At 53.8% G+C, this 16,947-nt stretch overlaps 1 protein-coding gene across 1 annotated transcript in view; it reads left to right on the forward strand.

The window, feature by feature from the left end:
- Positions 1-16,947, forward strand: part of NDUFA10 (NADH:ubiquinone oxidoreductase subunit A10) — a 51,701-nt gene that overhangs the window by 22,634 nt on the left and 12,120 nt on the right. Inside the window, exon 9 of the mRNA XM_049614554.1 lies at positions 4,051-4,159. Within this exon, the coding sequence (XP_049470511.1) occupies positions 4,051-4,159 (109 nt within the window). The remainder of the gene's footprint in view (positions 1-4,050; positions 4,160-16,947) is intronic.

A 16,947-nucleotide genomic window follows, 5' to 3' on the forward strand; every position in this document is an offset into this window, starting at 1 on the left:
AGGCCTCGAGGCGTGAGCCTGAATCGCAGTCACGGTGTCAGCACTGTGTCCGGACGGTGTTCCGGAAGCGCTTTCCGATTCCACCGCACTCCTGTCTGGTGGGGGCCCTCCTCACTGTACAGGGGTCTGGCCCGCCCCCGGAGGCGACAGGGGTGTGGATGGGCTGACGCGACCCTGCCTGCGGTCGTGTGCACAGACCGTGCTGCCTTCCCTCCGCCCGGTGGCTCAGGCTTGGATCCTGGTGGGGCCGTCACCTCTGCAGCCGGCATCCCGCTTGGACCCTCCTTTTCCTGGCCGGCTGCCTCGCCCCCGCCATACCCTAAGGGACGTGCTAGGGTCTGCGCTGTCTCCAGTGGTTTCTCTCCCTGCCCTTTTCTCTTGTGACTCCTGCTGCCTTGGCGGTTTGCCCCTTCGTTCTTGATCTTCATGCTGTGCTTAGTTATTTCTTCCCACTGCTTGTCCCGTGTGCACACGCCTAGCAGGTTAATTTTCATGAAAATGTCACCGTGACCCTGCATTCCCTTTCCTCAGAATCCTTCAGGGGCTTATCTTTGTCTTGTCATGAATCCACATTTAGTTTCTGGGAATCAGTTCAGAGTCCTTTTGATGTCCTTCTGCCTCTTCCTGAATCTTCTGTCTCCCCCACCGGCCCGGTAATTATCTACGAGTCCTAGCCTTCTTCTGAGCCTGGCTGTAGCCACCTTTCCCCCCCACCCCTGAGTACCTTCTCTTAACTTCAAAGTTTAACAGCCACGTGCTAGCTTGTGGATTTCTGTGTGATTCTTTTCAGTGTTAGCTACTGCTGGACACAGACGTGAAATACCACGTGAGGGAAGGTGGCTGTCCCGGTGTCCCCACCCCCTGTGGCTGGTGATGCGCTAGGGCCTTTTGACTTGTTCCACTGATAGCAGTGTCATTTTCTTTTTAACTTCACTTACTTATTTGGAGAGAATGAGCAGGGGAGAGGCAGGAAGAGAATCCTAAGCAGGCTCCGCGCTGTCGGCACAGAGCCCGACGCAGGAGTTAACCAACCCCCTGAATCGGGAGATCATGACCTGAGCCAAAATCAAGAGTCGGATGCTTAACTGACTGAGCCGCCCAGGCGCCCCCACGGTGCCATTGTCTAAACGTTATCTGGAATGTGTGTGAATTTGATTCCAGACTGTGTCCAAAATTGATGTCTTAAGACCATAATTTTAGTAGTTATTTAGTTGTGTTGTTATTGGAGCAGAGAAGGATTCAGTAATTCCCTTCAAGTTTACAGATTATAGCATTCAATTAACTGTTTTCATTTATTTTACTAAAAATGGCCTGTCCTCTCCTCCCAGTTTATTGTCCCCCTGCCCCTGACGCCCGGATATCTCATCACAGTGTACCATGGTAACTGTTTATTTTCATTTGAGCATCATTTCTTAATTTGGGGGAGTCCAGTGAAAATTACGACCGATTTTCTAAGTTAAGTACCATAAACAGGCCACTTAACCAGTCACACCCATTTTGTCTAGAACCTGACCAAATTACTGGTTTAGAGCCTTTTTGTTCCACGCCAGTTACGAATGCTGGTGTACGATCATGTGTGTGTGTGCTTATGCCGAGGGACCGCCACTGTCTTTTTCAACCTTGATGGCATTCTGTGTTCATACGCGTGGTCCGTGACTTACCGGCGCCTGCCTCTGCTGCTTTCATTCCCATGCTCGAGACCCCGGTCGCCAGGCATGGCTCCACGTGTGCAGGGCCCTGCTTCCCCAGAGCCGGGGCCTTCCCGCCCCCCCAGTTTGCTTCCTCATGGAGACTTCTGTTTCCTGTGACTCTAGGAGAAGGTCCTTGTGGTAGGAAGTTTCAGTTACAGAGACTGTGGGGTATGAGTTTGGTATCAGAAGTGTAGCGTTCGGACAGAACTTTGCGGTTTGGGAGGGACTAACCAGTACCCTTTGGACATGTTTTAGGAGCAAGGGTAGACATTCTGTTGATTGGGAAACAGTTCGAGTCATAAAACATTATCTACGGTTCATTTTTTCTCTCTTTTCCTGCCTCACTCTTGTAGAGTGCGTGGCATGGCATCTTGTGTTGTAAATCAGGCTCGGGTACGCCCTCGCTTCTTCGGGCACTTTGGCTCATGATGTTAAGAGGTTATATTATCCTCAGCCAGTTTTTGAATTCTCTTCAATTAGACTAAGTGCTTTGTGAACAGAATGTTTTCTGTCTCCTCTTTTTGCTCCCTGGGTCATAAAAGGTTTCCCGTGCCTCACTTCTCCTCCATCTGGAGTGAATCTGTGGTTGATTGGAGGTTACGACTCCTGGAGTTTGGTGGAGACGTGACACCGTGGGCTCTTCGTAACGGGTCCCCTTTAAGCTCACGGCGACAAGTGGACAGGCGCTTAGCCACGTTTCAGTGAGAACAGCGGCAGTGGGTATTTTTTTTAATGTTCCAAACCAGTTGGAAGCGTGTTTGCTCAAAGAGACACCGTTTTGGGGGCTTTCGTGTAAGCTCTCCTTCGGCCCGACAGAGCCTAGATGGCACTGTCGCTCTGTGTGCTGCGGACCAGCTCCCGGGCCAGGAAGGTCTTTCAGGGTTTCCAGAATGTTTCAGGTTTTTGGAACTTACTGAGAAAACCCAATCAAACTCCACCTTGATATCTGGTAGCATTTAAAAATACTAATTTCATTTTTAGTGTAAATTGTTTATTATGAGGTCACTTTAAAAATTATCCTTGTAAAATAAAAAGTAAGAATAATTCCACTTGTGTGAAAAATAAGGAGATGTGTACTTGGGCGTTATCTGCACGTGCTCACAAGGCCACACGTTCTGTGAGCAGCTCCCTGGGAGAGGTAAGAAATAGCTCTCCTCCTCCGAGCGTGTCTGTTGTGGCCACTTACACGATCAGTGGATGTCCACGTAAATACACTTAGGAAGACTCCTCGGGTAATGTTTGCCGTTGGGTCATTATTAGTCCGTGTCTGAGTGACACAGTTTGTACTGGTGACACTCAGGCGCTGCCTTTTCCCACCGACCACGTCCAGCCTGCTGCGGGTTCTCGGGGTGTGTGGTCCTCCACAGGGGAGGGCCTGGGGGCGCTGGGCTCGGGGTTCGAATTGGGTTGTTCTGGCGGTGGCGGTGTGCCCCGGGTGCCAGGGTGCCTAGGCCTTGGGTTTACATGGGCCTGGACTCTTTATCACAAAGTAGCTGAAGGCCAGATGCATTTGAAGAACTTCCATTTGGGCCATTACGGATAGAAACATCTTCTGCCATTATAACTCATTAATGGGAAAGTGGTCATTTAAAATAATTATTTCCTTGTTTTGAGCCCTTCAGAAAGGAGACTTTATTTAAGTGTTTCTTCCTAAAAGCCCTCAAAATGCTTTTCGCCTTCAAGGACGGTGGTCATATTCAGACTAAGTTTAATTTGAAATAAGCAGTTACAACACAATGTAAATGTTTTCGCAAAATAAAATAGTGAAACAAGGAGCGTTAGACCTTTATAGGCAAGGGTGCACCTGGCCGTCCTGCGTGTGGCTCCCCACCACGTGCTCCGGACCTGCCCATGGCCTTGCTCTCCTGGAGTCTCTCAGGCAGAGAAGGAGGACGCTGCGTGGTGAATTTGGGGGAACTGGACTTCCTTGCCGCCTTTCCCTCGGGATTCACGAATTGTGTACGCTTTTAACAAGGGCACACTGCACGGCCCTGTTACAGATGGCGTTGGGTTTAGTTTTTTTTCTTTGGGCCATTCCTGTGTCTAAAGCACACCGTGGCTCCTTTTATGTGTCTCCCACACCTCCTCCATTCCCGAAAGGCCGTCCTCTGTGGCCTTTGAGCCTTTTGGAAGACTCTCCCTCAGGTTCTGAAGGTCATTTCAGAAGAGCAGGTGCACACAGACCACATGGTCTCTGAGGTGAAAGTTGGCTCCCAGAGGAACGCTGGGATGGATGGCGTTTATTTGCACGTGTGAATTTTGTAACTTGGGTGTTTTGAAAAGCCTTGTGTCTTTATTTTAAAAGGCTTGTGTCTTTATTTTACGGTTTAGCGTGATCTGTGTTTGTCTTATTTTGTAGGGTTCAGAATAAGCTGGAGGTGCTGAATTACACAACCATTCCCATCTATCTCCCAGAAATCACGATCGGAGCTCACCAGAGTGACCGCATCTTCCAGAAATTCACAGAGGTGAGATTTTGAACCAGGAGCGCTGGCTGCTGGGCCCCCACGACTGTACCAAGGTCACTTCTCCAGAGAGTGGCTTTTGTTGGTTTTTTTGTGTGTTGGTTTTAGTGAAAGAGCTTCCCTTCCCTTGAAGTAATTCTCCTCCCCTCCTCACTCCGTCCAAAGCCGGTGAAGCTTCTCGGACGGCCCTGGCCGTGGGCAGTGAGCCACCCTGGGGAGCGCGTGTGGCACGTGGCCTTCCTGGGCAGCAATTTCTCTTGATGTGGAAACGTTGTCTCCTCTTTAGCCCTTGTCTACGTTTCTCCAGAGTCAGATTTTCCTTGGGGTGCTGCCTCACTCCTCACGGGACACGTGTCCGTGGAGGACGAAGGCGTGTTTGTGCAGGAGGCCTGCGGGGCGGGCGTGAGGCCGAGCTCAGGGGCTCCAACTGGGTTTTGGATCTTATCTGCTTTCCATACCTTTGTAGTGAATCACTTGTTTTCAGAACAGTTTGGAGAATCATTGCCAAAATCCCACGAACCTAGAGGACACTTAAACCAGTTGTGTTCTAGACGCCGGCGGGTGAGGGGAGCCTCCCCTGGGGATCCTGACGTCGGATCGAGAATAAGAGCAGGATTGTGTCTACACCCACTGTCACTGGGTTTGTTATTGGCAAATGTGTGAAATGATTGTATTCAAATTAGCTCTTCAGGCTAAGCAGCCAGCATTTAGCTCAGTTGAAATCTTAGGTATTTCTGCATCTCTAGAATGCTAGCGCATTGCTTGACGCACCGATCGGGTGTCCGAGTATATCCCATTGCTCACTGTCTTACTTGGGATACTCGGCATTTTCTTTAAGTACTTTTGGTTGTTTTGAAAGTGAGTTTATTCAGCGTGGAGATGTGGGGAAGTACGCAGTAAACCCACGCAGCTGTCACTCAGCAGTGCCCACGCTTAGTACGTTTGCACGTCTCTTCTGAGTGTCGTAGCACCTAAGTGCGTGTAGCTCTGGGGGGCTGTGGGGGCCGTGGGGGCCGTGGGGGCCGGGCTGGCTCCTCCCTGCTGCCTCTGTCGTGGCTCTTGCACAGGTGGGAGAGCCTGTGCTTGCTGGTGGCTCCGCTCTGCAGCTGATGGCTCTCCAGGTCCTGCGGAGCCCAGGGCACAGGCGGCCTCCTTTTGTTCTGTGTCCTCACGACTCCCACCTTCCAGGCAGCCGGCGCTGTGCTCGGATTGGCACCGTGGCTTCCTCTCTATCTCCCTGGGTCCTCTCCCGAGTTGCCAGAGCTGCAGGTGTGCATGCAAAACCTGGCCCCGCCCCCTCCGGCCCCGCCCCTCTGGCCCTGCCCTGGCTCCCCTTGCCTGGGACCCCGCCAGACCCTGGGACACGCTCCCTCTGGCTTCCAGGGAGCCTCGTCCCCCACTGGAGCCCCAAGGGTGTCCACCGTCTCCCGGGTGTCGTGTGCTGGTCCATACCACTGGCGCTGTGGGCTTGAAGGGGGTGCACGCACAGGAAATTTAAAACCAGATGGGTATTAAGTTATCTAGTGAGAAATTTTTGCCCTTTTAAATTTTTAAAAAAATTCATCTGATTGTGAGCGTGTTGATTACTGATAACATGTCTGTAACATTTCTGTTACTTTTGATGACCTCACTTTAAAAAAAATTTTTTTAACATTTTAATTTTATTTTTGAGAGAGAAACAAAGCGCTGGTGGGGTCAGGGCAGAGAGAGAGAGGACACAGACTCGGAAGCAGCTCCAGGCTCTGAGCTGTCGGCACAGAGCCCGACGTGGGGCTCGAACTCACAAACCGGGAGATGGTGACCTGAGCCGAAGTCGGACACTTAATCGCCTGAGCCACCCAGCTGCCCCTTGATGACCTCACTTTTAAACAAGAAAGCAGTGGGCCGCAGGCTCAGAGATTTTGCAGTCACTGATATGTGGGTAGAATTTAGCAATAAGCCCTTTTTTATAGTTTCTTGTTGTGCTCTCTCGTTTATGGTGGGTGGTACTGGCTTTCCACTTGAATTACCGATACAGTTTCCTCTTTAAACTTACTGTGACAAAGGGCATTCAGTTTTTCTAAATGTAAGCAATAGATTGGGCACACAGCTGTGGCTGGAGCAGGGCAGGGGCCTCCGGTGAGCTGCGTGGCTGTGCCGCGCTCTGCTGGCTTAACGTTCCATAGGCGTCAGGCATTTTCACGTCGTCCTCCCGCACGTTCGCTGCCTTTGGTCATCAGTTCAGTTATCCAGTCCGCCGTGTGCTTTCCGGGTATGTGTGGGGGACCATCGCGGTGCACAGGATGGGCAAGAGCCCCTGCCCTCGTGGAGCTGACGTCAGGGTGGAAGGACCTAGAGAGTAAAACTGAGAGTTTGTTCAATGGTGGCAGGTGCTGTGTAGAAACCTGAGTTCCCAGAAGAGGGCAGGGCAGAGCCTTGCCAGGTGGGGGCTGGATTTGGAAAGCCTGGGTCTTGCTCCCAGAGGCACACTGAGAAGGTGGCCTGTGAGTGGAGAGCTGCAGGAGGTGAGAGGAGCAGGGGTGGGTGCTGGGGGAAAGGCCCGGGAGGGGAGACGGGCAGATGCAGAGGTGAGGCTCGGCGCTTCCAGCACGGTGCCGAGGCTGGAGCAGGGGCAGGGAGGGGGAAGTGGTAAAGAGACGGGGGAGGCCAAAGAGAGGCCTCCTGGGCCCGTGGAAGAAGGTGCAGGAGGAAAATTGCATATTTTGTAATGGGAACATGGTGGTGTCGGATTTGAGAGTAGATTGAGTAGGGGTATGGACGGAAGCAATGAGGCTAGCTAGGAAACTTAATAGGAAGATAGACGGAGAGGTAGCATTAGCTCAGACCAGGGTGGTCTTCGCACGGGTTTCAAAAAGTGGCCATTATTATGGGTAGAACCAACAGTCTGTTGAAATTTTGTATTGGAAAGAGAGAGAGAAGTAAGCTGTTTGCTAGGCGGTGGCCTCACTAGGACTAGGGACTCACTAGGACTAGGACTAGGGAACTAGGACTTGAGTTGGAACTGGCAGATGTTGGCAAAACAGAGACACAGGTTTCCGTGAAGGATGAAGGATTTGTCGTTGGGGGTGTTGGAGATGCTTACGATCCCCATGAAGAGATGCTGAATCGGTTATGTGCAGTGAGTTTGCAGTTTGCAAGAAAGTGGGACTTGTAAGTACACGTTTAGGGGTGGTCAGCGTGTGGTTGGCGTTTGGAGTCGCGGAGCTAGCTCACGGGTGGTGAGCACACGTGGAGGAAAAGAGTGAGGTCAGGGGGTTGAGGGGGCAGCAGAAAACCAAACTGCGTCACCGTTTTCACGGAGTGTACGTTGAATGTGTGTTTTATTCCGTTAGTTATTCTCCCAAGTGGGGATTGGTAGTGCCTGTAGGAATTTTTCTGTTGATACACGTCCATTAATAAAGTGTAGCTTTGGGGCGCCTGGGTGGCTCCGTCGGTCGAGCGTCCGTCTCTTGATTTAGGCTCAGGTCATGATGTCACGGTCGTGAGTGTGGAGCCTGCGTAAGATTCTCCCTCTGCTCCTTTAGCACTTGCGTTCACGCTTTCTCTCTCTCTTAAAAAATAAAAATGAACAGTAAAGTGTAGCTTTATGTACGTTTCTTTGTGTAAGTGAGAAACAGCTGGGTTATCCCAGCAAAGCAGGACTGGCATCCAGAACACGAGACTCTCGTCATCCCGTGTGGGGAGCGGGCAGGGCAGTGCCCCGCTGTGGAGCATGGGCGGACCCCTCTGCCGCGCCATGGATGGGGCGGGGGGTGTCCTTGCGGTGGATGGGACCCCTGAGTGGCTTTGCTCACCACTGTGGTGGGACGCTGCTCAAAGCAAGGAGGCTTCCGGTTGACCCGCGGCCCCAGCCTTTGTAATGACAGTTGTGGGCAACACTTAAAAGTCCCAGCGTGGGGAAAGAAAAAGGAAAACGCGTGCCAGCAGGTAACGGCAGCGTCACTTGTTTCTAACCTTTATGCCACCTGTTTCCCCTTGCCTTGATGGGCTGGCTGGATCTCTGGTTCATGGGCAAGTAGGCGCTGTGACAGTGGCTGATGTTTCTGACATCAGTAATTCACCAGTAGGGGTTATGCTGCTGTGGGTTAGCGGTAGATATTCTCCCTTAGGAGCTGAAGGAAGTTCCATTTGACTAGTAGTTGAATTTCCGTCCTGTGTGGGTGTCAAGTCTGATCACCTGTGTCTGCCCCAGACGATGCTTTTCTCCTTTTTTTGTTCATGATCTCAATCTCACCAGTTGATTTTCTAGAGGGACACAGATCTCGGTCTGGGGGAATCAGTCCCCCTTTTGTGTGCATTAACCTCTTCATCTGGAGCTGAACCCAACTCACGTACTTGATTTAGGACTTTTGTACCTGTGTTCCTGAGAGATCGTAGTTTTCTTGTGATGATCGTCCTCAGGTGTTGTCGGGGTCACACTGACACATGACACGGAGTTGAGGCGGCACCTTCATTTTTTGTTCTCTGCAAGAGTTTGCAGAAGGGGCGCGTCACGGCTTCCTCTAGCATGTGCATGGGTTGACTGGTGGGGCTCTGTTGGAAAATTCCCGATTTTGGCTTCAGTTGCTTTGATTGACACGGAATATTCAGCATCTTGTCCCTTGGGTTCGGTTTTGGAAGTTGTATTTATCACAGAATTGGCCCCCATTTCATTTAGATTTCCTAATTTCTTGGTGTGAAGTTGTTTACAATGTTCTCTTTTATGCTTGCAACTCGAGTGGGCTGGAGGGTGACCGCCATCCCCGTCCTCAGCCCTGTGGCCAGTCCTGGTGTCTCTCTCCCCCTTCGCTCTTGGAAGGAGCTCAGCATCCAAGGAACGGTTTGTTTGGTATCGTCCGTTATACAGTCTGGTTCGCCGATTTTTTTCTCTTTTATTTGCTGTCCCTCAAACTTCTTATGATGAACAGATGGGTCATTGGTTTTTCAGCCTGTCTTGCTCTTGAACAGATATGTGGAAGGCTGGACACGCTGCCCCCCAGACCTGGCTTAATTTGAGCTCTTAAGTCTCTGTGTTGGGTTTTCCCTGTCATTAACTCAGAATGTTTTCTGATTTTAATCTGACTTCTGTGTACACCAGTAACTCATTTGAGTTCTACTGGATCATTTAAAAGCAGTTGGGATCTTTCTGACTATCTTTTTGTTCCTGATTTCTGGCTTAATTCCACTGTAATCCAAAACATACTTTTTATCATTCCGATCCTTGGATGTGACTGAGGCTCACTTTTCAGCTCAGCATTTGGTCAATCTGGTGACGTTTCGCAGTCCCAGAAGAGAGTGTCCCTTCCCTGTGCTGTGTGCGGCATCCCGCTGGCATCCCGAGGTGACGCGTGTCACGGCAGGACTCGCGTCGCCGTCCTCCGTGCTGGTGTGCCGTGCGATGTGCGTGGAAGTGTGCCCCTGCTGGCGAGGCGTCACGTCTGTCGGGCCTGGGGTTGTGTCTCACGCGCTCCGAGCCTGTGTCGTCACACGTCCCCCGTGTTGTGTACTTGTCGCTCTCTGTGCGGACCCACGATGGCGCCGTGCACCTGGAAACGCGTGTGCTTCAGCCCGTGCGGTCCGTGCGCGGAAGGTGTACCCGCTCGCGTCTCGTGCCGCTGCCGTGTCTGAGGGGCGCCTCTCCCTTGGGGTTTTGTGTGTTTCTTACCTGCTTTTGATTTTTTTCCTTTCTTGCCTTCTTTCGGATTCAGGGTTTTGTTTGTTTTCATTCCATTTCCTCCCTCTGTTTGCTTCCTGGCTCTCATTCTTTTAGTTGTTAGTAGCCAGCCTGGTGGCGAGGTATGTGTCCTTGACTCAGTGGGGTCCACGGTGAACTAGACCTCTAGGCTGGGACGGGGGCCCCGGGGCTTTTCCTCCCTTCGCCCGGCCCTTGGCTCTCGTGCCGCTGTCATCCTCTGTCCGACTGCCCGCTCGTCGGTGCGCCGTCAGCCCCCGCGACGCTCTGGTCTCCGCTTTCTGTGGCCGGCGCTCCCGCGGGTCTGCCCAGGGCCCCGCTCTCTGTGCTCTCGCTCCGTGTCCTTGTCCTGCCTGAAGAGTCGCGGCTGACAGAAAATCCTCTCGCTGAGTTTAAAATGGTCTTTATGATCTTCGTTTTATCCCCCCTTTCATTTCGGGATGTGTTGAACTTCCAGAAATAGCAGGAATAGAAAACTAACTCGCGCTGAACCAGTGCCCGTGCTCCACACGACGGCGTCTTGGCTGCAAACGCTTCGCGCAGAGATTTCCGGTGTGGTCCCTGCACCAGCATCGCTGGCTCTCCTTAGGAATGCAGGTTCTCGGGCCCCACGCCTGGCCTACTGGACGGGGCTTCTGGGGGCGCGGCCCAGGAATCTGCTGTAAGGACAGAACCGTGGCTTTGGCGTGTAATTCTTGCAAACGAGGACGTGCTCCTTCACAACCAGCGTGCCGCTCTCCACACCGGGAGGTGAGCGCTCGCGTCTTTCCGCCTCTGACCCAGAGACCCCTTTGAGGGTAACCGTTGTGCCTCTGAGAGCGATGCTCTTGCGGGCGGAAAGACCCGGCGCAGGCTCATGGCCTGCATGTGATTAGGGCGTGAATCGGATCCGTTCCTCAGGCTTTCTGGGACACTTTTTGAGGGGACGGGACAGGCGGTTTTTGCACGCCCCTCCGTTTGGTTTCCCCGGAACCAGGTTTCAGTTGTGTGCCTTCTGGTAGGGACGTCCCAGGATTCGTCACGTCTTCTCAGACGGCGCAGTTCCCGTGGGCCCCCTCCCCACGTACGTCGACTTTGATGACTTGGTGGAGATGATGTGTTCACTGTCAGTCTCTTACTCCCTGTAACTTATATAAATGTTTTCCGGGAAAGTACTTTGAAGCTTCGTAAACGTCCATTTCGTCATCAGACTCTCACCCGGTGGCTCTAACATCCGCCGATTTCCGTGGCTCAGTTACTAACACGACGGTTGCCAAATGGTCACCTGCTAATGCTGTCGCTCTTCCTCCAGTGCTGGTTAGCGCTCCGCTGTGTGCGAGTGCTTTCTCCTGTCCCTGTGCACTCACTTACTTGGCTGTGCCGCAGGGGACACAGGCCGGGGGGCTCCCGGGACCCCCGTGTTCGCCCGCGTGCCTGTGCTTCACTCTCCTCCCGTGCCGGGTGCCGGCGACTCTGGGCCCATAGCAGCCCCGCGGGATCCGTCCTCTTCGCCCCCCACTCGTAGGTCCTCACGGAGCGAGGAGCTGGGCTCTCACGGCTTCGGTCCCTGTGCTTCCCGAGCTGACCATTGTGTGTGACCGGTGTCCTGCCGTGCCTGTCCGCCACCGTCACCACAGACGTCCCCAGCCCCTGCCGGTGCCCCCGCCACGCACATCTCCACTTTGGTCTCTGCTTGGCTCGAGGTTCCTAACATTGTCTGGAAAAGGTCTGCTGGTGCGTCCTCGGTGTGGCCTGTGCCCCACTCCCTGTCTGCCCCCTTCTGGGGCCCCAGTTAGCCCCGTGGGCCTTTTCCGCACGTTCCGTGCCCTCGCACTCTTCTCTGTTTTCCGCACCCTGTTTTCTCTCGGAGCCTGGGTGTGTTCTTCTTGTCCGTCCCCCAGTTACTAGCCTTTTCAGCTCTTCCCAGCCTGCCTCTCAACCTGCATTTCCTGTTTGTGTTTTTAATTTTAATCGTAGTCCTTCTTGACTCTAGAATTGCCATTTTTTTAATTTCAAGCTATTTGCTGAAATCATTTTGTCATCTGATTTCTTGAACAGACCGGGTAACTGCACTACCTGCACCTGTTTTAGATCTGTCTACACTGCCTGGTTCTCTCCGTCCCTTCGTTTTCCTGTTTTAGATCTGTCTACACTGCCTGGTTCTCTCCGTCCCTTCGTTTTCCTGTTTTAGATCTGTCTACACTGCCTGGTTCTCCCCGTTGTTTCATTTTTGGTCGTTTAGTCTTATTTTTGGTGTGCCTCGTTTTTTCTTTACGTTCCAGCCATCAAAGATAGCTCAAAGCTCTGGTGGTGTTACCTGACTCTGGAGAGGACGTAGGTGCTGTCTCCTGGCACCTAAAGTAGGGCCAGGTCCCCGAGTCCATTGAGAAACTGCCCGTTGGTGCTGCGCTTAGGCTTGTGAGGGTCTGCCGTGTTCCCCCTTTGCCCTTACCGACGGGAGTGCGTTCAGTGGGGCCCTTGCTCTGGTGGGTCCTGACCCACCGTACTGTGCCCACCGTCCCCTCCCATGGTGCCCTCAGCTTCCCAGCAACCGCCTTTGAGAGCAGGCGAGCCCTGGGAGGGAGGCGTGTGGAGACCAGGCAACTCGCCTTTTCCCCTTTCTTCGCTGGGACCTGGAGCCCCCCCACCTTGGTGCCTTCGCTCAGGTGTTATCCTCATGTTGCCTGTCTCTCCTGGTGGCTCAGGAGGGGCATGTTGTCCTCACAGGTCCACCGGGAGCTGGATGTGACAGCCATTTTAACCAGAGACATGGTGGCGGTATCTGGCAGTTTTTTATTGTTACTGTGTTTTGCGTGTTATTTAATTTGTGAGTATTAAGAGAATCTACTATATTGGCCTTACAGTTTTAATGGGTTTTTTTAATGTTTATTTTGAGAGAGAGAGAAAGAGACAGAGCGTGAGCAGGGGAGGGACAGAGAGAGAGGGACACACAGAATCTGAAGCACGTTCCAGGCTCTGAGCTGTCAGCACAGAGCCTGACGCGGGGCTCGAACCCACAAACCGTGAGATCATGATCTGAGCCAAAGTCAGACGCTTAACCGACTGAGCTGCCCAGGAGCCCCAGACTTACGATATTAATTAAATGTTGAGAAATGCTGGACGTTTTAATTGATTTTTAAAGTTTGTAAGCATTTTAAAAAATACAGAAACATCGTGAAGGTGCGGGGGAGTTCTCACGCACCCGCCCCCAGTTTCCCGTGCTAACGTCATGTTCGCGAGGCGTGTTGTCACGGTGCATCAGCCAGCACTCGTACCTCCATACCTTCCTCGATTTCCTCACTTCTTCCCTAATGCCATGTTCCTGTTCCAGGATCCCATCCAGGACACCGTGTGACAGTAAGTTGCCACGTCTCCAAAAGCTCCGTTTGGCCGTGACGGTGGGTCAGATCTCCGTTAGTCCTTGTGACGGTTCTGAGGAGGACCGGTCAGGTGCTGGGTGGGGAGTCCCTCACTTGGAGTGTGTCTGCCTTTTTTCTCAGGGTGAGCCGGTGTTTATGTTCTGGGGGAGAGAGCCTGCAGAGGCGAAGCACCGGTTCCATCCCTTCACGGGTCGTAAACCTGCCTCCTCCCTGCTGGTGTCGGCCTTGACCCCCTAGCCGAGGCCACGCAGATGCGCACGCTCCCTTTCTACAGTCTGCATGCACACCGCACACTTTACATCTGTCCACTGAGTAGGAATCGTGTGAACATTTAGAGGGATCCTGATGTTTTTGAAGGAAATTCAGTTGCTTGATATTAAAGCAGTGATCAGTTTGGGCACCTGGGGGGCTCAGTCGGTTAAGAGTCCGACTCTTGATCTCAGTTCAGGTCTTGATCTCAGGGTCACGAGTTCAAGCCCCGTGTTGGGCTTCCACACTGGGTGTGAGCCTACTTAAAAAAACAAAACACAAAACAGTGACGGATTGAATTTAGATAGAACGTAAATACCGGTAACTGTTGTCCTCGTTGGCAGAGTACTTCGTCTGGACGTTGAAGACATGGGCATCAGTTCTTACCAGGTGTCCCTTGGACAGCACGTGGCGGGGCATTGGGGAGGAGCGGCAAAGTCCCTGCTGCTGATTTCTCCCGCAGCTGTTGTAGGACTGGAGAGATTTGTGGTTCCAGGAGGGGTCCCTGGCCAGGCTGCAGAACTGCTTTCTAGAAATGCCTGAGGGAGCAGCAGGTGAGGCCGGTCCTCCCCGGGACACCCGAGGCACCGCGTGGTCTACTGCCTGGAGGACAGCAGGGTGGGGACGCATGAGAATTGTTTCCTTCAAGAGGAGGAATTGCTTGGTGTCAGAGCCGGGGGCGTCCTGTGGCCACGTATGTCCTGGGACACGTGAGTTGCTGGGGTGGGGGCCGTTGCGGGAGGACCCTCAGAAGCCCACCACCCTGCCGGTCAGTTTCTCATTTTCCAGGGAAAACTAGTTTCAGTGTTGAAAATGTGTTTCAGCCAAAGTGCCTCGACGGCATGACAAGTTTGTGTGATTCTGATTCAGGTAGTAAAGGTGATGAAGTTACCAAGGTCACAGTCCTGGTTTCGTGAGGACCTCGCAAAGTGTGTGCCCTGTGCTTGTAGAGACGTGAGGAGCCAGAGGAGGGCCGAGCTCTGCGCGTCGCAGCCCCAGTACACGCTGTGCGTATTTCACGCCAGACCCTGAACTTGCTGGGGCTTGTGGTAGGAGGTTATTGGAAGCAGGAGCTGGGCGCCGACCTTTTGTTTTTAGTTAAGTGCTGTGGTCCCCTCTCCCTCTGAGGGTCCTTCTTCTCTTTCTGTCTTTGCTGTTCTGGGCCTCTGTTTAAGTCTCTTTTTGCTTCTGCCAGCGCTTTCTGATCTCATTGACAGGATGTTATTTCTTGCTTATGGTTTCATTGGCTTCTCTTTCTTGAAGCGTCTCAAATACATAGTTCCTTGTATTCTGCACGTGGTAACGTCAGGTCTGGAAGAGCGTCAGACTTGGTCATTTCTCGTGTCCTCTGATTCTGACCCTTGGTGGCTTATTCCCTTCTGTGTTTGGAGACTTTGGACGCGAAGTTCATGCTCTGTGGGCATATATCCGTGGGCGTTCAGTGAGAGTCCCTCCTAAATACAAGATGCCCACTTCAGTTTGAATTCAGATAAGCAACAGCTACTCTTCTGGTGTGAGTATGCCCCGAACATTCCGTTCCTCGGGGCAGCCGGGACTGTGTGGGGACTCCGGGCTCCCACGCCAGAGTGAGGACCGACCGTGGCCGCCCGGGAGCTGTGCTGCGCGTCCGTCAAGAATCCCCTTCCCACACGGCCCGGCGGCCCTGCCTGTTGTCTCTGGGCGGCTCTCCAAATGTCCCCGGGGCAAGGAGGCCACAGCCCGCCATCCTGCCTTCCGGTCTGCTCTTCGCTTTCAGCCCCTGTTGTTGCTTGCGGAGCTCAGCAGTGCATTTAAAGCATTTCCAGAGGTTTCACATCAAGAGCTTTCTCCTGGCGTTGGGGCTGTTGCCTTGCTGGAGATGGAAAGCCACTGGGTTCCCACGGGATCTGAACGCCGGCTTTGGTGCCGGTGCTTCCCGTGTCCGTGCTCCGGGGCGTCTGAGTCGGAAGCTCCGTGTCTCTCTGTGCTCAACAGGTGTTTGCCTGGTGAACCCCCAGGACAGGACTCCTTCAGTGCCCGACCCGCAGGGCATAGAAGGGAGACCTGGCTGGTGAAGGAACTCCGTCTAATGTTATCATCCGAGAATCCCAGGCAGAGGGTGCACTCGGGCATCTCGGGAGCACGAAGATACTGTGAGCACTGACGGCTTACCCCTGACGCTGGCTGCCATCCCTCACCCCAAACCGTCATCATTTTACACTCACTCACTCACCGCTCGGCAAATATTTATTGTGCCGGGCACTGTTGTAAGCGTCGGGGCCACATCTGGGACTAGAACAAAAGCTTGCTCGCAAGGAGCCTGCATCCTGGTTGGGGGAAGGCGGGACAGACGATAAGCACGTATGTAGCAGGGCGTCTGAGTGCCGCGGGGCAGAGATGAAGCTGTCTCCGGTGGGAGCTGCTCTGAGAGAGGGCGCCCGCACGGGCAGGTGACCCCTGCACCTGCAGGCTGGGCACGGAGCCCCCGCCCGTGAAGCGGAGCCGGTGGGGCGGCAGGCGGAGCTGGAGGTGAGGTGGGAAGGTAGCAGGGCAGGGTCAGAGGGGGCTGGAGGCCGGCCTGATGTGTTGGTGAGACCGGAAGCCAGCACGGTGTTTTGAGGGTGATCGCGTCTGTATTACGCGCGGGAAGGATCGCTCCGCTTGATGCGCTGGCCCTCGAGTGGGGGCAGGGAAGGGGGGTGTTTCAGGAGTCTGGGTGAGACGTGGTGGGGCCTGGCTCCCGTGCCCTTACCCGAGGGCCCCTTTCCCGCTACAGGTTTACAAGGAAAGACGCTGTTGTTGAAGGGTTCAGGTGCGGGAGAGTGGTCAAGGGAGGGCCGTGACCGCGGGGGCAGGCGCCTCGGGCAGGCGCCGGGCGTGGTGTTTGTCTCACTGCGTTTCGTGTCTTCGAGCCGTGTCCTGGGTGTGGTGCCGGGTGCAGGTAGAGGCGACACTAGGACTCGTGCTCTGAAGCGGATTGGCGGTGACGTGCCAGCTGGGCGTTTGTAGGACACAGCTGCTTCATTGTGGGGCCTCGGGCACACTTACTAATGGATCCTGTGTTAACTGAGTGAACCCAGGAAAGGTGTCTCACTGGAGAACTTTCCAGGACCAGCTGGACACCGAGGACGCCTGTCCCCTCTGCATGCTGGAGTGGCGCTCTCGTGTAACTGCCTGTCGGTCAGGCCGTCCTAGGGGACGCTCGTGGAAGCACGTCCGCCCAGCTTTGTAAAGCGTGAGGACCGCTGGGGGCACAGTGGGGGCACAGGGTTCGCCCCCACCGAGCTCCTGTACCTGCTCCCACGCTGTGTTCTGGCCACTCAGCCAAAGCATTTCAGCCCCGTTCTCCTTTTCAGGCTCACGCTTTCTGTTTTCATAACGTTCGGTCGAAGTCTGCAGTTGCAGCGACAAGTACCATGGGCGTGGCTGTTTGAAGTAATGACCCGTTCCCCTCGGAGGGTGGGGGGCAGGGGAAGTACCATGGCCCCCGGAGGAGCTGCCCCTTCCCCGCAGCGTGTGGGCCCGGGGCCTGG

This window comes from Panthera uncia (assembly GCF_023721935.1).
Source record: "Panthera uncia isolate 11264 chromosome C1 unlocalized genomic scaffold, Puncia_PCG_1.0 HiC_scaffold_3, whole genome shotgun sequence".
NCBI lineage: Eukaryota > Metazoa > Chordata > Mammalia > Carnivora > Felidae > Panthera > Panthera uncia.